We start from the raw sequence: 22814 nt of genomic DNA, 5'->3' as shown, positions 1-22814 counted from the left end.
GTACTTACATTGCTGAGTACAGTAGTAACAATGATTTTAGGAAGTGACAGAATTGTTTAACAATAGGAAATAAATAGTGAAACAATAGTTTTTAAAGAAAAGTGTCCAGTGTCTTGTGCCTCAGTACACCATTCACAAACCCACTTATATGAGCACTTATCAGAGGAAAACTTGCTTTTTTCCTTTTGAATTATATGGAACATTGTATTATTGAGACCATTGTGTAACCAATTCTCTCCACTCTTCCGTTCATAATTACATTCAAAATGTTTTCCGGCAGTTGACACCATTTTCCCTTGGCCCCCTCTCAAAAAATGCACCTTTGAAAGTGCCTGAATATTCTAACAGCAGCATGCCAACCTCTGCGACAGAGTGGTTAGTACAGTGACTATGACACCGGGTCTGTCCCAGTCTGTGCATATGTGTTATTTGTGAGTGCCCCTTCATCAATTTTATATCATCACTCATCTTCACAATTAGCCAAAAGTGATGGTAAAGCAAAAGCAAAAATCAATCTTAATAGCACTTTGGATTGTTGAGAAGAAAACTTAAATTTGCTTGATATGTACTGCAAATGTCAACATGCTTGTTATTGTCTTTTAAGGGAACTGTGATTATGATAATCGGATGAGAGCGTACTATACCAAAGAGGTACCAAGACATCCCGGATGTTATTATCTGCTAGGCGAGATTGAAATTTCTCCACAGGATGTGCGAGAGAAGGTACTGAACAACTCGTGCAATGGACAACCTTACACACCAGCGGGCAACAATTGCAAGTTATGGGTAAAATGTTTGGCGGAATCACTTGGTTCGTCTATCGCTGAACAGCTAAGGAATTACAAGTCTCTGAACTGTGTTAATTTCATCATCCCTCCCAGTGGACTAGACATATTTTATTGTGTTGTTATGTAATTGTGAATGTAAAGTTGGACTGAGAATGTGCACTGCAAAAAACAGATGTAATGCTTGTGTAACAGTTCAGTGTTCTTATTGTATAACAAGTTAACAGTAACATGTTGCCAGACTCTGCCATGACTGTATGGAATTTGAAGGTCTTGTATGTTACCACATTATATTATTGTTATTTTTATTCTATCATTTATGCAATGTTTTGTAAGAATGATTAGCAAAAATAAGAATTGAACTGAGACACAACATAATTCCTTCACTCTTTGTGATGACAAAACAAGATGATGAGCAAAATTTGGAAAAATAAATCTAAATTATTATATCAACTGGGCCTCCCTGATTCTCACCTTGTAATCAAAGGATCCCAGGTTCTATCCCTTGGTTTGGATCCCGCTTTTAAACCCCGCTTTTAAACAAGGTCCAGCTCTGATAAACTTATTCTGGCATAACGATGTATTAAAATAAACTTTTTTGGCGCAATACATACAAAATAATTAGTTAATTAATAGAAATTGGGCATGTCTTTATGGCAAATAAATTTGAATTATTGGAGTGTTACATAGTACTTTTATTCAGAAAACTATTACACATATATAGCAAGTAATCCTAACAAAGCTTACTGCATACATTCAGGTATAACTCAAAATATGCACATAGGACATAATGAAAAATGTAGCCAGGCAGGAAAGAATGAGGTAAGAAAAGTATGGCAACAATATTAAAATTGAGACTTTTCTTTAAAACAAACCTTCAGAATATATTACATTATATGTCACACTACATATTGTCATCACAAGCATACAGTCATAGAATAGAATGTTTCTACAAATAGGTTTTAAGTCTTTCATGAAATTTTACACAACCTTTATATACTTACTTAGACTTAGTCGCGTCCTCTTCTACCTGCCGGTGTCGAGGGATTACAGAGAGCTCTCCAGACGTTTCTGTCCAACGCCTTTTCCTGTGCCTCTTTCCATCTTATGCTTCGTTTCTCCAAAATCTTTGACACTCATATTCCATGTCTTTCTTGGTCTTCCTTTTGGTCTTGTTTCTTGTGGACGTGCTTCGCATATCTGCTTTGGCAGTCTCGTCTCATTCATTCTGCTCAAATGGCCGAACCATCTGAGTTTATTACGTTCAAATGTTTCTTGTAGTGGCTGAGCATTTAAAGATTGCGGAATGGTTTGATTCCTTATCCGATCTTTCCTGGTTTTCCCACTTATTCTTCGAAGGTACCTCATTTCCATTGTTTGTACACTTTGCAGGTGTTTTCCAGTCATTGTCCAATTTTCACTGCTATATGTAAGTGTTGGTATATAAATTGTTTTATATACAGTGAATTTTGTTTGGGTAGATATTTCTTTTTTGCCTATAAATCCTCGGTTTATCATTTGATATAGCTTTCCTGTCTTCATCATTCTATTTCTTATTTCTTCCTCTTCTTTTCCTTTGTTTATAATTACTCCAAGATACTTGAAATTTGTCACTTGTTCTAAAGGTTTCTTATTCAGTTTTATCTTATGGTTTGTCTTTTCTCTGCTAATTATCATTGTTTTAGTTTTCTCTGTATTTATTTCCATATTCTTTTTCTTGAATTCTTCATTAAGAATATTTAGGTTATATTGTAAACTAGCCTGTGTATTAGCTATTAGTATAATATCATCAGCGTATATGAGCTCTGTTAGTTTAATTGATTTCATATTCCAGTATCCTACATGAAATTGTTTCATTTTTATATGGCATTCCTTTATTACTTCATCTAATAAGATTATAAATAGATATGGTGATAGTATATCTCCCTGTTTAACTCCTGTTATTTCAAATTCCTCTGACTGATGGTTTCTTGTCCTCACGTAGCATCTGCATCCTTTGTACCAATTGGATTGCTTTTATTAGGTTTTTATCCACTCCTTTCTTCTCTAAAAATTTCCATATCTCATTCCAAGGAACTCTGTCAAAAGCCTTTTGTAGATCTACAAAACATACATGTGCCTTTTTATTGTATTCTATTGTCTTGTCTGTTATTTGTTTGAGGGTGAAAATATGGTCTTGTACACTTCTTGCTGGTCTAAAGCCTGCTTGACTTTCTTCTAATTCCTCTTCGACAAATTTTCTGAGTCTATTCTCCAGGATTCTTGAATATATCTTCCCTGGCACACTGAGCAATGAGATTCCCCGATGGTTTCTGCATTCTATATTATCCCCTTTCTTGAAGATTGGGATTATTACTGATATCTCCTATTCCTTCGGTACAGTTTTCTTTTCCCATATAACATTCAGTAGGTTCAAAAAGAGATGCTCTCCAGCATTTCCCATGTATTTAAGCATTTCTGGTGTTAAACCATAATGTCCACTAGCCTTACCTAACTTCATTTTCTTTAATGCTGCTTTTAATTCTTCTACTTTGATATCGTTTATTTCCTCTTCTTCATCCTCCATTTCTGTATCTTCTGTTCTTTCGTTTCCTGTTTGAACCTCTGTCCTGTTAGTTTGTGTTTCATCCTTCAGCAATTCTTCGAAGTATTCCTTCCATCTTTGCATGATTTCTTCTGGTTTTGTTCTTAGTTTACCATCTTTTCCTTTTATGTATTTTAATGGGCTTTCTTTATCTTTTCTCATGGTCTTTAAAACTTTGTAGAATAGTTTTTGATTTTCTCGGCTGTTCTCCTCCATACTTTCCCCAAATTTTCTCCACGAGTTCTTTTTAGCCTCTAACAGTTTCTTTTTAACTATATCCCTTTGCCTTCTATACTCTTCGAAACTTTCTAAATCATTAACTGATACTTTTTCCACAGTATTTTCTTGTACGTGACTTCTTCTTTCAGCTCATCTGTCCACCATGCATTCTTTTCATTTTGTTTCCAATGTATGGTGTCCCGCAGCTTTCCTCTGCAGACTGTAGCAAAATCTTTTTAAATTCATCCCACAACTTATCTACATCTCCTTCTTCCTTTTCATGTTTCTCTTGTATCTTTGCTTCTATTAGTTGCTGATATTTTTCTTTAACTTTTGTATCTTTTAATTTGTATGCCTTTATTCTTATTTTGTTTTGTTTTTCCGGTCTTCTTTTCCCTTTAGTTTTTAGCACTCTACTTCTTTGTATTACTCTTTCCATTATTAATAGTTTATGGTCGCTCCCAATTTCCACCCCCTCTTTTGACTCTGGCATCTCTTATCTTCCTCATTGTACTTCTCTCTACTATGAAATAGTCAATTATAGATTTTTCCCTTCTTGTTGGTTCTTCCCTAGTGTATTTGTGGATTTCTTTATATGGGAATTTAGTGTTTACCACTACCATGTCATTTGTTACACATAATTCTAAGATTCGAGTACCATTATCATTTAATGTCTCTTCTCCATGTTGTCCTATTACCTGACTCCATTCTTCCGTATTGTTTCCTACTCTTCCATTTAGATCTCCTACTATCAGTACTTCTTCCTTTCTTTCATCTATGATTTTCTGTAGTGAATCATAGAACATGTTCTTATTCTCTTCTGTATCATCTTCATTTGGACCATAAACTATTATCATTGCTATATTTTCTTCTTCTTCTTCTAACAATTATTATTCTGTCACTTATGAATTCCCAATCTATTATATTGTTTTTCTTTTCTTCATGGATCAGAAGTGCCACCCCTCCTCTAGCTCCTTCCATTCTCAACACTCCACTGTATGTATATCAGTACATATCCGTCATCTAACACAATTTCTCCATTTCCTTTTTTCTTGGTTTCAGTTAGGGCTAAATATTTTACTTTGGTGTTCTTCATTTCTTTTACTATTTCAACTTCTTTCCCATTAAGGCCTCTGATGTTCCAAGTTCCAAAAGTCGTATACCTTACTCCTCGCCAATTGTCTTTCCTGTAGATCCGTCCGGCCAACTCTCTGTCTTTTCTTTTAATCATCTTTATTTAAGAAGTGTAGGTGATTGGCTTGCAGCTTCCTAGCATAGTGAGGGGGCTGCCTTCTTATTGCTGCTATGCCAGCAATGGGGTTTGGATGTTTATCCCCTTTTCTTTTGTGGGCTCTATGCTCCAACCTCCACTTCCTTGGAGGACCTGTGATTTTCTGATCGGGGTTTACTCCCCTTAGAAGGATCGGCTTCTCTATGCCTAAGAGTTCCTTCCACCCTTTGGTTTTCTGGATCCCAGGTTCTATCCCCTGGTTTGGATCCTGCTTCAAACTAGGTCGAGCTCTGATAAACGTATCCTAGCATAAAGATGTATTAAAATAAACTACATACAAAATTATTAGTTCATTATTAGAAATTGGGTATATCTTTATGGCAAATAAATTTGAATTATTGGAGTGTTACATAGTACTTTTATTCAGAAAAGTATTACAAATATATAGTAAGTAATCCTAACAAAGCTTACTGCATACATTCATGTATAACTCAAAATATGCACAAAGGAAGTAATGAAAAATGTAGCCAGGCAGGAAAGAATAAGATAAGAAAAGTATGGCAACAATATTAAAATTGAGACTTTTCTTTAAAACAATCTGCAGAATATATTATAGTATATGTCACGCTACATATTGTCATCACAAGCATCAAGTCATAGAATAGAATGGTTCTACAAATAGGTTTTAAGTCTTTTACACAACCTTTATATCAGTATCATAAATACAGTGTTTCTAACCATGTATATTACTCCTGCTGTTGGGCTGTACCTTTACCAATATTTTTGTCATTTATTAAATTTGGATGCGACATGAATATTTGGTAGGTAATGTGTGTAACTGTGTATCTGACCAAAGAATGTGTTTAGTGTATCAAATGTACTGTAAGTTGCTCTTCATATTGGTCCATGCAATTGCAAAATGATCACATTGTCTAATCTGAATATCACTAGTAAGTGTACATGCGAATGTTCATATTTTTATATATTTCTTTAATAAGACTGGTTTTTTAAGATTGTGTTTTGTGGAAAGAAGGGACTGCAGTAACTACAATTTCATGCTGAAATTAACTTTGCTACAATAAAAAGTGTAAATTGTAATTTTTAAATCATAGCATTTTATGCAACAGTGCCTTAATTGTGCTCGAGTGATATACACAAATGTTTATACAGTGACATGCCTTATCTTGTACAACATTTATTCGGTTTATGTAACATAACAAAACTTGTAAAGGTAATTCATTTTCTATTGACATACTAAGGGTGATTGTTACAAAACTTTGTTCTAGTTGTATTAATGCCTACTTTGAAAATAAATACCCTTTGTCTGCAACTGCCCTTTTATTTATATTTTCTACTCTGTACCTGTACCTCATAGAAGACAATATATCATTACATGCAGAATAATAAAATGATCAGATGTGCATTCACTCTGAACAGTGCTATACCCCCCAATATATGTTTTGAATAAATCTTGAATGGCATGTATTCTGTTATTTTATTGTTTTTTTTCTTGGGGTTTGCTTATTGAACTAAGTGAATCTGTAACCGCAGCTCCTACATATGCAATGAAAGGGTTGAATTCTTTCAGAGTCTTGAAGTTATCCATTTTTTTCTTAATAGGTTGGTCTAGTTTTTTTACCAAGGCCTTCGCCCAGTCCTGACAGTTGTTGAGAGTTTCCATATAAGTTTCCCCATTTTTCTCATTACTAACCACACATTCTCTAATATGCTTTGGAGAGGTGTATACTGTACCAAGATCATAGAATTTGTACTTTGATCTGTCCTCTGGTGCATGTTTCAAGAAGTTGGGTGCAAGTTTATTGCAATCTCCACGGAAACCTGAAAGGGGGGGAAAAAAAAGAATGAAATATAAAAAAAGTCCTGGCTGATATTGGGATTACAAGTCAAATATACTCGTAGTAGGACTAGCTGGTTGGTACTGACATGAGACAAGTCTCGGTTTCATTTACTCATATTGAGACCTCTATTTAAAAATTTAGATAAGAATGAGGCCATCATACCCTCACAGATGTGTTCTGAGACTGCCATAATTAGATTCAGTAGTGAACACTCCATATACCCAGGGGTAGTCAAGGTGTGCCCACAGGGGGGTTTCATGACTTGCTCGCATCGTGGAAATTTTTTGGGGGAGACAAAATTTTATAATTTAGTTACCAATTCTATATAGCTTCACACTAAAAAGGAGGGATCAATTCGTTTGATTGACTTGTTATTGATTTTTAGTTTTATTTGCAATTTTTATAAGAATTCCTCAGATGAACAGTTTGTTCAATACACCTACAAACCAGGGCTGTTACACAGAATTTTCTTCAGGTTGACAAAATATTATCAAGTGGACTTGTCTTTTCGTGTCTGCGACTACAAAGAATTTCAAATTTCTCTATAAGTATTTAACACTTTTAAAAGCTTATTTTTGTCATCTGCAATATTATCCAGTGTTCTGAAATTTACTTTCTATATAGTTACTCATTTTAAAAGTAACTTTGGTACTGGTACTTCAAGTTTCTTGCAAACAAGATATCCACAGTTAATGATCACATTAACCCATGATCTGTTGCACTCGCTTGAGTCACTTCATCGAGGGTGAGCGTGGCACTCACGCTTGCTTTTCGGGCATATTTCACCACATTTTAATATGTAAAAGAGGTTTTTGTTTTGTTTTTCTAGTGATATGTATTGAGTTTTGGGTTCGTGTTGTTTTTCAGTAATCCAGGAAATGGAGTTAAGAATAAGACTGAAGTTCCAACAAAATCAAAAGTGTATAATTCACCAACACAATAACAGAATAAGTATAACAACTTACATATCGGTATAAACAAAAGAAGTCTCGTCACGAAGGATGGCTATGACTGAGGCATACATGACAGGAGCTATAACACAGACTGTTGAGAAACAACACCTAATAACCAGGTCTGGCATTCACTGGTGTATATGTTCAATCGGTATAGACACTCTCCCTCCCCCCCCCCCCCCTTTGGCTGAAGAGACTCCCGTTTCATGGAGTTTGCCCATAGTGGTCAGGTGGTTGTCTTGGTCTCTTTTAATCTCCTAACCGGTTGATCGTGGAGGTCCAAATCCATTGATTCGTGCATTGGCTGTAAGAACAATGGGTTGTATAAGGGTTGACAAAATAACACAATACCTATGCGAACCTCTTGAGGAAATGCCTGAAGCATGAAGATCCATATGTGAGGAAGACTGCAGCCGTCTGCGTGGCCAAATTGTATGATATCAATGCTCAGCTTGTAGAGGATCGAGGACGACAATATACTTATTATTTCCCTACTATTTTACACTTTTGTTTCAAATTATATATTTGTTTTCAAACATTGAAATACATTGTTGAAGCAAACAGATCTCAGTGCTAAAAATAGCATGTTCTTCGAAGCTGCTCTGAAGAACTAAATGCCAGTTCTGCCTGTTCTCCACAAACCTGATAGATACAATATAAAATCACTTAAGACACTTTTCTTATTTTCTATTAACATGACAAAAACATATAGGTATGAAAACTCACTTGAAACAGCGTAGGCCTATTGACTAAATAATGCACAAATCTAAATAAAAGAAAGTGGAACATAATGAGTCATGGCTGATCTCTGTGCTCACTCTGACAACACTCCTTAAACAACAATGGTCTCTCTCATACTGCAGTGTATGTCAGCTCATTAGAATGTGATCAGGTGTCTTGTAATATTCTAAAAGTCAAATAGAGAGCATCATAGATCAATATTTATACACCTTACTATCCAGACAAGATATGTGGTTGGGAACAAAGTTGTCAAATTTAGATTTCCCTCCATGTTACAAATTTTCAAGTTAACAATTAAAGCACTGTAAAAATGAACTGTTGATAATTTTACTTCTATTCTAAAAACGTAACTTTGTTATAGTTTCATCTACTTTTAAAAGTAACTGATTACAGTTTTAAAAAAGTAACTGCTTTGCAAGTAACTACTAACTAGTTACTTCCAAACTGATTTAGTAATATAGGATATAGGGGTTGGAAGCTGTAGATACAGACAAGGGTAAGGAGGTGATTGCCCCAGGTGTTGGCTATTTATAGAAAATGAACAAAGTTACAATGTTCTTAAAATACTCTTGTATTAACATTCTTTGTGTGCTGTAATAATTAGTATTCATTCAATATACTGTTTCACTCTGTTTTCTGAAAAGTCAGGATCAGAAATTGAACCAAAATGTAAAGGAAAATTATAGCAATGGGCATTTTCCTTACTTATCTCAATGCTGTCAGCTGTACTATGAGTAATATTGTCTTTCTTTATTGGAGAAAAGATCATAGCAGTAGGTAAGGACATGGACGTCTGCACAATTTTCCCAGGGAGGGGCAAGGAAGGTATTTTTTTCCAGGGGGGCAGCATGGCATATTTTCCCGAATAATAGTGTTCATCTCTCAAAAAACATTGCTTACATTTGAATTTATAATGTTCGTGCAATAATTAACACACATTATTGTGGCTGAAATTAAATTATATGTGTGAAATATGTAATTTTTGGTTGACTCGTTTTCCAGGGGGACCATGGGCCCCCTTGCCCCCCTTCTGGACGCCCATGAGTAAGGAGCAGGAAGGACGGTGTCACCCCAGGGATCGAGGCAAAGGGGTACCAAAGATTTTTAAAAAAGTTCAAAAAGAGTTTAAATCATGCCACCCTGTAAAAATTTTGACACCTTACAAAATTAATATTATTGTCTATTCATAAAGAAGCAAATATAAGTCTGCACTCCTGAGGCCTCACCCCCCCCCTAATGATATTCCTTTCATTTTTCTGAATGCATTGCCTTGGACTGTACCCAATCTACAAAACGTTTGGCTATAACTACCTTCCGCTGCACACCACCTATCATCTTCTTCAAAGTGGAACACCACTGCCCAGTGCTTCAAAAATTCTGGATCAATCCCAAGTGGTAGCTTCACATCAGACAGCATTTCGACTGGTCTAGTCCATAGGCTAACCCTTGCCATTCTTATTTCAGCGTCATACTCCTTAGGAACCCCAAATATACCACGGCTAGAGAACATATCTGGCTGTTCAACAAAATGGGTAACCCGAATCTGAAAAACAAGATAATACAACCATTAAGTTTTGTCAAACGTGAGCACAGTCAAAATTAATCTTGTGAGGATGGTCTGATTATATTCATATAAAATTGCAACAATAACATTATTAATAATAATGTGTTTAACTAATAATAATGTAATCAATACTAAATATAAATTAATAACTATTTATAGTAGAATTAGTACAGACTTTGAAGTGGACATTATTAAGTGAGGGTTGTTTGCTTGAGACCTGGGGTAGCTGGAAAGATGCTTATATGGTTTAACATGGTGACAATGAGACAAGTGGCGTACACCACTCTATTTCATTTTCCCCCACATTTTTCGAGTTTTTTCTCTTTGGTTTTCTCCTGGGTTACTACTTCCCTGAAATGAAATTCATCTGTGAACTAGATTTAACGAGATAGTATGGATTTGAGTTTCTGTTTTAAACCCAATCGGGCCTGGACTTACAGTTTACAGTGGGACCCAAACCACTATGATAAGATAAAATAAGATTTATTCCATCCATGAATCAGTTATTTTCATATACAGGCAGTGACATTGGACATGTCAGTTTGTTTACATTATTATAAACAATGCAGTATAATAAAACAATGAAATACAATTTATTGTTACAGTAGGATATAGTAGTATTATAATACAATTAAATGATGTCAATACAATACATGGTAAATGTGGAATATAATAAAATATCATTGAGTATAACATAATGTAATAAAACTCATTAATGAAAATGTTACCTTTCTTGTGAAGAAAAAAAACATAGTCTACATGCATACATATATTATTGCAGGCTTAGATATTCATAAATTGAGTAAAAGCAGTGTTCTAGTAAGTATTTGTACAGTTCTTTCTTAAAAGCTTGGCAGGTTTCAATGTTTTTTATGTGGTTTGGATGGTTGTTATACAAGAGTGTCCCTGAGTACTTAGGTCCTCTTTCATATAGAACTGTATTGTGTACAGGTATTAGTAAGATATTTATATTTCTTGTGTATGCCATGGTGGCACCTGAACAAATCATACAAGTTTGCTTTTACATAGCAGAGCAGGTGAAAAATGTACAAGCATGGGAGTGGCAGAAAACCTAGATCCCTGAACATGGTTCCTTTGGTCTTGCCCCATCATGATTCATATTACTCTCTTTTGTAAGATAAAGATTTGTACGCATTTCCCCAAAATATGATTCCATATGTTAACAACTGAAATAAATTGTTTTCATTGTCTTCAAATTTGTGGTAGCCTTTATTACCTTGATGGTGTAGATTATCTTGCTGAGTTTGCCTGCCAAAAAGTTGATTTGTGGTTCCCAGCTAAGATTTTCGTTGATCCACAGCCCTAAAAATTTAATAGATTTCTCATAGTTAACCTCATTGTTTTCTAGTTTGATAGAAGGGATTTCTCATAGTTAACCTCATTGTTTTCTAGTTTGATAGAAGGGTTACCTCGTGGTTGGCTCCTTGTGTGATGAAAATTTACTGCTATAGTTTTATTGACATTCAGTTTTAGTTTGTTTGTTGAGAACCACTTATTGAGATCCTCTATTGTGTTACTAATGTTGGAAAGAAGATCGTTGTTTGAGCCAGTCATCGCCATGCTTGTATCATCAGCATATGAGACAGATCTTGCAGAATATACGTTTCTTGGTAAGTTATTTATGTATAACACAAACAATATTGTTTCCAGTATAGATCCCTGAGGAACTCCACATGATTTTTTGCATTATTCTGAGACACATGTTGTTGTACACCTGCTTTTTTCGTCTACCTGCTTAATCTCTACGACTTGGGTATGGTTTTGTAGATAGGATTGAAACCACTCATTTGCTTTGCCTCTTATTCCATACTGAATTAGCTTCTTTAGTAGCTGACTATGCGGCACTAAGTCAAAAGCTTTTGTCAAATCAAGAAACAGACCTACACATTAGTCCCTATTGTCTAACAGATCCCTTACGTATTCTAGATATTCAAATATAGCTGAGACCGTAGATTTTCCTCTACAAAATCCATGTTGAGATTTGTTGATGATATGAAATTTGCAAAGAAATGATGTGATTTGATTATACATGACAGTTTCAAGAATTTTTGAAAATGGCAAGAGTAACAAAACCGGTCTGTAATGTTCTATGCTTTTTTTATCAACTTTCTTATGTATGGGTTTTATCTTGGCTTCTTTAATTCTATTTGGAAATAATCCTGTTGAGTGTGACAGATTTGCTATGTGGCACAGTGGTTTGGCAATGTGAGAGTTGCTCTGTTTAATAATTGTGGAAGGTATTTCATCTACACTGCAGGGCCATTTACTTTTCATTTTATTGATGATCACTTTTATTTCATTGGTAGTGACTGGATGCATGAACATTGTTTTGTGACAAGAGTTTATGTTTGCCTTGTCTACCATGTTTTTATATTTTGGGGAAGTTGTTAATTTTTGTGCAATTTCCACGTAATATTTATTAAACATTGTTGCTACTTTTAATGGATTCTTTATGGTTTCACTGTTGTGCATTAGGGTGATGTTTTTTGTATTTATAATACTGCCTTTTGTTTCCCTCTTTACTATATCCCACATTGTCTGTTTTATTGTCCGAGTTTCTAATAAGGTTCTCGTGTATTTGTTTCGTTGATTTTTTAGCATAGTATGTCTCAAATTCAGCCATTATATCTCCCTCACTTTTAAGTTTGTTTACCCTCACTTTTAAGTTTGTTTAAGAACCTCATTCTTTCACGTTCTTCAACAATTTCACTTGTAACCCAAGTTTTTTCTCTATGTGGTTAATTTTTCATTAGTCTTTTGGAAATGCTACATTAAAGTAGTAATATGTGATCACTTTAAGGAATGTGTCATAAGCATAATTTATTTATTTATTTATTTGTTTATTTATTTGAGAAAATTTCAGATACAGCACAGGTGGCCATTTTACACTGAAATTGTCAACAATGAGAAAGCAATAATTATAATAAGCATAAAGATAAAAAATAAAAAATAAAATAAATAAATAAAAATAAATAAGAAATAATTAAGAGTAACAAAACAACATAAAAGTGAATAGCAAATGAACAAAAAAATAAGTAAGAGATGGCACTATGTGATATTAATTACAAGTATTTCTTCTGATAGAAGACCGAAAGGCAAACTCGGAGGAAAATATATCAATATTTGAGGGGAGATCATTGTATTGTGTGGCAAGTCTATAAAAGAGAGATCTTTTTTGAATTTCCAGTCTAGGTTTTTTTGTATAAAAAAACCTTGTATTGCGAGTTGTGCGCATAGGTACTCTAAAGTGGAATTCCTCAAGGAGTGTGTTGCAGCGGATTTTGCCATTCACAATTTTGTATAAGTAACTGAAATCATTCTGCAAACGTCGCTGATAAGCAGTTTGTAAGTTTAGAAAAGACAAGAGATGCGGAGATGAAAAATTGCGTAATGAGGGAACCCTGTGACGGACTATAGCTAGGAAGAAGTTAAAGACTGAATCGATTCTGGAGAGGTGAGTGGGACATGCCATGGACCAGACGGGAGAGCAGTATTCTATTATTGGGGAGATGAATGATTTGAAGTACAAAGTGAGGGCTGAGATGTCACTAATTTCAGTGAAACGGTAGAGTAAACCTAAGAGACGCATGGCCTTTTTTGTGGTGTATAAAATATGTTCCTCAAATGTGAGCTTTTGGTCGAAAACAATGCCTAGGTCCTTATGAGAGGATACTGCTTTGACGTTATTGCCAGAGATGGAGTAAGATGACTTTAACAGATTCTTCTTGAGAGAGATAGTGAGAGTAGTACACTTGTCAGGATGTAATGTAAGGTCCCATGTCAGGCACCAGGAAGTAAATGTTGTTATGTCATTCTGAAGAAGATGAGTATCGTCGGAAGTGGAGATTTCTCTGAAAATTTTACAGTCATCTGCGAAAAGAAGGTAATTGCTAGAGGGAGCTGTGAGATGGTCGGCAAGGTCATCGACGAATAATAAGATCAAGAGAGGTCCTAGAACACTACCCTGTGGAACTCCAGAGAGGACAGGAAGAAAGTTAGAAACAGTTCCAGGAAGAACGACACGTTGTTGGCGATCGCTAAGGTAATCTGTGAGAAGGGTGAGAAATTTGCCATGAATGTTGAATCTATTGCATAATTTGTGAATCAGAAGACGATGACTAACAGTATCAAAGGCTTTGGCCAGATCAAAGTATATTACATCTAATTGTGAATTATTTGAAATGCATTTCATAGCATGTGAGAGTAAAACAGACAGGTTTGTAAGACAGGAGCTACCAGGAAGAAAACCATGTTGCTTAGAGCTTAAGTAGGAGAAACAAATTTGTACAGTCTGTCTTTGATTACTTTTTCACAGATGAATTATGAATGAAGTATTACAGTTCTATACGTCACTCCAGTCTTCCAGTACCTCTACCAGGACCAATTGATGAGATATTATGGAAATGCATTGATATAAATCAGAAGTGGACTAATTAACTAACTGGCATTCTTAAACCCGAAGGTTCATTGCCGCAGTGGCATAAGGTTTCCACTTGCCCCCCTGTCTCTATCCTAACAGTTAGTCTTTATGGAATGAGTTCTGAAGCGTTTCTCTTTCTGTCTGTCTGTGATCATTGTTAATACAAACAACGTAGAAGTAGGCTACATGTATTTCACAAGAATGCTGCTAGGATCTTGTGATCAATATTAGTTTCTTGATTGAGGTACTTTGTGATACAGTTTATACAGTGTGCGAATTAACGGGGGTGATCAGTGGTTCTTTCAGGCACTTTTCCGGGTGCACCCCTGGATGGAATCTGCCGCCCCCCGGACGAAATTGTACAACAAAACCAAAGTATAAAACCTTTCTGCTACCGTTGTTTCCCTCCATCGGACCACACTACTTTGTGTGGCGAATATTTTTGGCTTTATATTTCCCTCTGTAAATAAGAACGCCACACCTGTCCAATCTTACAGAAGAAGCAGAATAAAACTGGCAACCGCACTAGCCTTATCTCCTCTCTCCCATCTCGAATGTGCAGTAGAAATTAAACAGAGCTAAGTATAATTTTCAGAGTTGTTGAGGATAAGGTCCCGTGGAAAAGTTTTTGTCAATAGTCAAAATTCCTAATGGAAGGGCAGAAACTATTGCAAATACTAGTGACGAAGAGCTTGCTGCTTTTGATTTAACATACGATGATATTGTTGCTTTCATCTTTGATGGTGCTTCAAATATGGCTGGGAATGTTTTAGGTGTGAGAAGGAAGCTTTCGGAAAAGGCTCACAAAGAGATTCTGTATATGCACTGTAGAGCGTACATTTTGTCCATTGCAGCGGCTTCCTGCAGGAATAAAAACCAAAAGGTAAAAATATTTTTTCATGTTTTGAAAGACATTTATAAGCTGTTTAGCAAGTCGCCTAAAAAGGAAAATATTTTGCACGATATTCAGGCAATAATCAATGACCCAGTTATCAAGATTCCAGAATATATTGAAGTCAGATAGTTGTCGCACTACAGAATAGTCAACTCTGTCTCCAGAAGCTTGAAGTCAATTTTAATGGCTTGTGAGCATATCCACAATGAAGGGGCGGATCTTGCATCACTGGCAGGAGGCATCTTGCTGGATATCACAAATGAAAGTTTCATTATTACCTGCAAAGTGATGAATTAATTCCTCAGTGTGCTTTCTATCCTCAGCAACGCTTTGCAAAAGAAGGATTTGAGTCTAATGCCATCCCTCTAATTACTTCAACCAAATTGCACTTGCAGGATATTGCAAATCAGTGTGAAAACATCAACAGTGATCTGCAAAGAAAGTATTCGGACCGAAGTGAAGAATATCGGATCTGAAGTGCACCTGGTTACTGATGAAGATGCTAGGAAAACTTTCTGTGGGATGAAGGAAAACGCGGAAAGTGTAATTTGAAGAAATGGAAAACAGGTTCAACGATCAACCTATTGATACCATCAGATTCGCAAATCACTTTGAAATCTTTCAGTCAGTAGTAGATTTTCAAGACACCGAAGTCAAAAGGTATTGTGCTAATTTTCCCAGGTGGAAAGCGTTCTTGTTAACCTCAAGTCCTACAATTTTTTTGTTAAGTCGATGCCTGATAATGGAATATACAGAAGCTGACAATCCATTGTTGAAAATTTTAGAAGCTGACATGGGATATTGCGAGTTGAAAAAAAAACTGTGAAGTCTTTCTAACCATTTCCGTAACGACAGCCAAGGTAGAAAAGTCTTTCAGTGCTATGAATAGGATACTAACTAGGACAAGAAGTAGAATGCTACCAGGAACTTCAATGCATTGCATGATAATAAGCATTGAGGGACCTAAGATTCCAACTGATGATTTTCTGGAGAAAACAGTAGATTTATGTGCCACGAAGAAAGCTCGCAAGATAAAATTGCTGTAAAATATTCATGCCATCTTAAGCTTTGCATGATGTGTTCTATTGAGTTTAATAATTGTAATATTTTTCCTGGTTCACCATTGTGGAATTTGTTCTGGATGATAAAATGTAAAAGTAGGTGATGTTTTGTAGTTTACTATTTACTATTGTAATGCTAATTGCACAAGATACTATTTGTAAAATGTTAGACAACAGGCTAATAAAAAGAAATAGAGACATATAAAAAGAAAAATCTATGTCTTTCCACATTGAATTACTAAGTATACTTAGGTCACCACATCCTACTTTATTTTTGTTACTGTACGTCATTTCCCACCTGTAACGCTCAGCGTCAAGTTCATTAACGAAACACGAACGACCACTGTAATTCTCAATGTTAAAAGCAGATATGTTGTATTTCACGGATGAGATTCACAACGCCCTCCCAGTTCTCTGGAATGCCCCCACCCCCCGGAGCAAATTTTCTGAAAGAAACACTGGGGGTGATACCGGGGATCCTCCACCCCACAAAAATGTTTATCGTCGGCTGAAGAATTTGTTCTTAATCTCTGCCAGGGATATTTCCTCATTCTTAACTATGGAAGAATCGCCACTTAAGAATCATTCGGGAACAGTTATTTAACTTTTTAAACAAAAATAGCTCATTGTTTACTTGTTCGTATTGTCGTCTGGTGCAGAGGTTTTAGAAAAAGCTCGCAGGCTAACGCCTTTGCTCTGCCCATTGTTAAATTAACTATGAAAACCTGAAGCAATAGCAAGTAGAGTTAATCTCGTCAGCTTTTTTCCTTGGAGGTAGATCACATTTCTCTCGATCACATTGAGTTAAACGGACAATATTGGTCGAGATTTTTCAGTTTTACAATGAAAAACTCATTTGTGTATGAGGTAGGGTTTTCTTAGAATGTAAATATACTAAGTGTTTCTAGATTACGTGTAAATGTTTTCATAAGATTTAATGACGTCTGGTAGATCCACTGTTCGAAGGTACTCACAACTGCAAGACGATGGTTTAGTTCACTAACTGGTATATATAGCCTAGAATAGCATATGTTTCCCCTGCTTACAGTGAATGACCACAAACATATTCTCTGGTGTGATCAAGATATGGTGCCAAAAAAATAATTAGTGGTGTATGTGGTGCAGAAAATCTTTCGCAGACATGAATGCCCTGAGTAATTAAAAAGTAACTTATTTTTTCTGGCATAAGAGTCCATTTTAAATTCTGGTTAAACACTGAAGATCATCAGCCTTGCTCCTTGCAAGAGGTGTGACCAAAAATTTCTGATATTTTGTATGCTATACATGATTGCAAATTCTTAAGTTGTTAGTTTGCAGTTCTTGAGAAAACTTCTTTCTTTCGTCAAGACACTGGTGATTATAACGAAGATGAAGTAAAATGTCCAATGAAATTTGTCACCGTTAATCGCAGTAACAATGTTGGCATGGATTTCAGACAGCACTCTTTCTGCTTTCTTTGCTCTATTTTAAAACCGAATCTGCAGCCAATCAACATCAATCAATATTCATTAAATAGTATAATAGTAGTAGTGTTGCCCACGGAACGCGACGGGACAGGCTTTTAAAAATTCGACACGAGACGAGATTGATCATGTGTCCCGAGACAAACAAATATTTTCGAGACGAGACAGCATTTCACAGCATTTCCACGAGACGAGATAGGACAAAGTCTCATCTCGTGGGTAACACTAAATAGTAGGGACCGTGGGTAATAATTGGGAAAAAGGTATTGACCTAAAAAGTTCACGAGGTTATCATTCATAGTCTAATATGTATATCCATTGGAAAGAATTACTTTACTAATAAGGGAGCAGGAATTATTGATACACTTCAATATAATTTTACTGTATTTCCCAAGGGAAGTATCTTCCGTGCATCAACACCAACAAGATTTTCCCCTCAAATCTTTTTCTTAAGGGTGACGGATTTCGCTCAAATGTAATATCAGACCATTCTATAATATCTAGGGGTATAACAAAAGCTCTAATTTTACGACAATAGATATTAGCGTCCTCTGCACAGAATTCGGTGCCATCCCACCCTTTTTTTTTAATGTAAGGAGGAAAATCGCCTTTCCCTGAACTGACGCCTTACAATTCCATAGTAAAACTGTATTTTTGTGCCTAGTGCGCGATCTTCACTTCAGTAAAACTCCTTAATTGTAGCTAAGGTCATTTCTAGTTTTATTAATAAAATAATTGCCCTGAGACAGAAAGTTCGAAATGCACTTTTGTTTTTATTATTTTTCTGCTCTATGGGTAATTTACAATGCTTTACTCTGTAGTATACTGAGTGTAATTATTACAGCATTGTAGATGATGAATGTGTTTTCATACACAACCCAATGATGGCACAGTGGTATCATCCTTGCCTTGTAATCAAGTTGTCCCGGGTTCGATACCCGGTGATTGATTTGGTATTTTAAGTCTACTTCATGAACAGTAAGGCTAATCAGGACTGGACCTACAGTTTAAAGTGGGATCCGAGCCACTTGTGTTCGGATCCCACTTTAAACTGTAGTTCCAGTCCTGATTAGCCTTACTGTGCATAAAGTGGACTTAAAATATCAACTTAATCAATCAATCAGTGATGAGGCATTACATTATAAAATAATCAATGCAAGAATATTTTTATGTCTTGTGATGCAGATATATTCTCATCATAATGAAAACAAAGGCATAATGTTGTCATTTTACAGAAAATGCAAGTTCCTTACATAAAAAGTGATAATTTCTTGTTCTGCAGCATTCTATGGTGAAGTTTTCAGTTTCAGCGAAAGAAAATACCTCGAAGAACTTCGACAATGCTACAGAAACTGATTTCAGTAAGTAGTTTCTCCTGTAAATTTGAAGAAATCCGTTCGGGCGTTTACCAAAATATCTCAGCATTTATATATTGATTTTTGAAACAGTCGTTATAGTACATATTTTGTAAAATTTTAGGTCATAAGAGCATTTTTTATTTTGCATATTTTGGTGATTTTTAGGTCATAAAAATTCTAGCCCTAGTTATAAGAAAGGTTTACAACCAATAAGTTCACACACACAAACAAAAGTTGAGTCTTTTGTGGAACTTGCACTTCTACACGAAAATAATTTTTAATTTAATAACAATAATTTTTAATTTAATAACAATAATTTTTAATTTAATAACAATAATTTTTAATTTAAACATAGATCGTTAAATTCAACTTTGTTGTTTATTCTTTAGGTAAGACTGCAGAATATGGGCTGCTTAGGAGGAACGCGATTCATAATTTTTTGGTAACTACAAAACGTTACCAAAAAATTATGAATCGCGTTCCTCCTAAGCAGCCCATATTCTGCAGTCTTACCAAGAATGGTCTCACTGCAGAACATGGGTAATATGATAGTAATCGTAAAAGGAACACCGGAAAATGGAAGTAGAAGGTACGTACTTTCGGGGGATATAAATTTTGTTCGTCTATTTAGAGGAAAAAAGCAGCCCATGTTCTGCAGTGAGACCATTCTTTATTTTTAAAGTCATTAAATGGAACTTTAATTCGTTCTAAGGCCCCAAAATGCAATTCGTGGCTGGAACGGTAACTGTTGCATATGGCGAGAAATAAGTCATTTTGGGGGTGGTTATATCTTCGTTTCTTGTGGACACTTACCGTAGAAACTTTTTTTGGATGTGTTATTTGTTGTTTATTCTCTACTTCTAAGTCATTAAATGGAACTTCGATTCGTTCTAAGGGCCCAAAATGCAATTCGTGGCTGGAACTGTAACGGTTGTATATTGCGAGAAATAAGTCATTTTGGGGGTGGTTATATCTTCGTTACGTGTGGACACTTACCGTAGAAACTTTTTTTGGTTGTGTTCCTTGATGTTTATTCTTTGTACTAAAATCATTAAATGGAAATTTTGTTTGTCTTAAGGGCCCGAAATGCAATTCGTAGCTGGAACGGTAACGGTTGCATATGGCGAGAAATAAGTCATTTTCGGGGTCGTTATATCTTCGTTACTTGTGGACACTTACCGTAGAAACGTTTTTTGGTTGTGTTCTTTGATGTTTATTCTTTGTATTAAAATCATGAAATGCAGCTTTAATGCTTTCCTACTATCCGAAATGGTAATTTACATCTGGGCCGGGAAGGACTAGTTTTTGCGTACTCGCGGATTGCAACCCTGCCGTAGGGGGCGTGGCTTGTATTTGTGGCTGGAGAAAATGTGGCGTTCTTCACATACGTTTGGCCACCTACAACCTTTCTACACTCAATGTTACTCCTTCGTGGTTATTATTTTGGAGAGAGAACATTGTAAACACAGATAATTTGTTGTAACTAAAGCTTTCAAGATGGAGAATATCATTTCCCCCCAATTGTATCGATCTACGCATATTTACATTGAACACCCTTATTTGATACTATGTTGAGCCATTCTAGAGGCGCCCTGGCGAAAGTGCTCAGAGATGGCAGGTTTTTACTTTCGCGAACGTCCCATACTTTGGGATCAAATATCTCTGTTATTTGTGTTTTAAGCAAGCTAAAGCAAATTTTATGTTACATAAAACATCGAAATATGTCGATTAAAAAAATTACGTAATTCTCGAACCTACAGTGGGTCAACAGCCCCACGAACAAAAACAGTGAAGATGGAATTCTCTAAAATTCAAACATGACAACTGACATTGCAGAGTATTTTCACAAAATAAATTCGTGTCTATTATTTAAACTATTACCGGCTTACATGCACACAACTTACAGTGTGCGGGGGGGGGGGGGAGGTTATTCAAGGACGAATATTCCCTTTCCTTCAATGTCATCTACACGAACGACACTGTCACACACCCAATAGTTACAAACAATTTTAAAACTAATATCGAAACTTTGTAAACGTGCCGACCTCAAATAATAGCTACAAATACAGTAATTAACGTTAAAAATTAATACTTACAACTCCCGCACCGCACCCCTCACACAAAAAGTTTATTGATGTTTACGTGCCTTCCTCTGGTGACGGTCTGGTCGCCTTCCTTTCGCGCGCGAGCAGTGTTGCCACAATCTGTAAGCACAATTTCCCTTTCCAAGGGGTAAAATTTCCCTTTTTCGCCTATTTTTTCCCTTCATCTAAAGAATTATTATTATTATTATTATTAATAATAATAATAATAATTAAATATTATCGTTGACCCATGTTCGTACGTATGTATAAAATGTTAATTAATTTAACTTTTAAATGCTTCGACGCCAGGGGTACCGGGTTCGAATCCCGGCCTGTGCATGGCTGTTTGTGAGTGTCCATTCATAAATTTCATCATATCATTACTCATCCCCATCTTTGCAATTAGCCAAAAGTGGCAGAAAAGCGAAGTAAAATAAACAAAATCAATAAACAATAAAATCAATAACTTTTAAATGTTTTTTTTTGGAAAATTTAGATTTTATTTCTAAACCAAGCTATTTTTTTTATTATGAGATGACTATGTTATAGTTGGCAACTGAAGATTTTCATCAGTAAAAAGCAAAACACACAAACAGAGATTGGATTTAGGGAAGCCAATGTCCCTTGTCTTCATCACACCATCAGAAGAAAACTAAAAATATTCTACACAAAATGATGTTCTAGTAAGGCGAACATATGAAGAGTTTGTGTGGAAAATCACATTTTTGCCTCCCCATAAAAATGTTAAGTTCGGCGCATGGATATACGCGTTTTATTAATATATATATATATATATATATATATATATATAGTACATACCTGAGCAAATGTTCTATTCTGGTAAATTTCACATATTAGATGGAAACTTCTAAAACACAGCAAGTTTTTTATTAAAATTTAATCCATTGTTGGTCACTTCTTGCCACTCTGCACGATAATTCTCCACGTCGTTTTCTAACATATTCTGGAGTTGCAGATAGTTTCCTTTACTCCCCTTGTTCTCCCGTCGTCCAAGACGGGCATAGCCTTCCACCAAACAGTCGCACACGACGAATAACCCACCCAGTGTCCAATGAAGACTGAAGTAAATATAGGTTTGCGACAAAGATAACTTTATGGTTTGCACGTGTAGTGTTTCAGGTAAAATTCAGAGAACCGGGAAAAGCTTAAATAAACAATACCCTCGGACTCCCACTCCCGTAAGGGTGAATGGCCAAAGACCTCCGGCCCCAAACGGTAGCCAGATGTGGGTCAACCCAAATTCAACCCTTCCTCTCAGAACAAAGTATACGACAAAATAAAAAATAAATAAAGAAGTTCTCATTTTCAAAACTGGAATCTGTTATAATGTTTAATATAATTAATGTTTAGTCTGTCTTAAAATTTCCCTGAAAATTCGCTATTTTTCATCGAATTTCCCTTTTCCCTTTTAACTTAAAATTACCTCCAAATTTCCCTTCAAAAAGGGAAATTTCCCTTCATGTGGCAACACTGCGCGCGAGTTCGCCACGCCGAAGCAGAGACTAAGAACAGAGTTGCCAACTACCTTAAAAAATACATTCCGAAATTAAGACGA

The 22814-nt window shown here is 35.6% G+C and overlaps 3 protein-coding genes across 3 annotated transcripts in view; 1 reads left to right on the top strand and 2 right to left on the bottom strand.

The window, feature by feature from the left end:
- LOC146004281 (uncharacterized) overlaps positions 1 to 4374 on the top strand; it is a 50802-nt gene extending 46428 nt beyond the window's left edge. Inside the window, exon 3 of the mRNA XM_083142987.1 lies at positions 605 to 4374. Within this exon, the coding sequence (XP_082999113.1) occupies positions 605 to 915 (311 nt within the window). The 3' untranslated portion in view covers positions 916 to 4374. The remainder of the gene's footprint in view (positions 1 to 604) is intronic.
- On the bottom strand, positions 4038 to 4445 carry LOC146004478 (protein CFDP2-like). Its single transcript, XM_083143335.1, has one exon. The coding sequence runs from the start codon at positions 4443 to 4445 to the stop codon at positions 4038 to 4040; it is 408 nt and encodes a 135-aa protein (XP_082999461.1).
- Positions 4446 to 5334: 889 nt separating this feature from the next.
- On the bottom strand, positions 5335 to 21327 carry LOC146004279 (uncharacterized). The gene is made up of 3 exons (XM_083142986.1): positions 21251 to 21327; positions 9684 to 9915; positions 5335 to 6658 (listed from the first exon to the last, which is right to left on the bottom strand). Exons 2-3 carry the CDS (start codon positions 9880 to 9882, stop codon positions 6315 to 6317), a joined length of 543 nt encoding a protein of 180 aa, XP_082999112.1. The 5' UTR covers positions 9883 to 9915; positions 21251 to 21327; the 3' UTR covers positions 5335 to 6314.
- Between the last annotated feature and the right edge of the window lie 1487 nt (positions 21328 to 22814).

Source organism: Lepisma saccharinum, chromosome 21 (assembly GCF_977018435.1).
Source record: "Lepisma saccharinum chromosome 21, izLepSacc3.1, whole genome shotgun sequence".
NCBI lineage: Eukaryota > Metazoa > Arthropoda > Insecta > Zygentoma > Lepismatidae > Lepisma > Lepisma saccharinum.
This window is presented reverse-complemented; position numbering and strand designations above follow the sequence as displayed.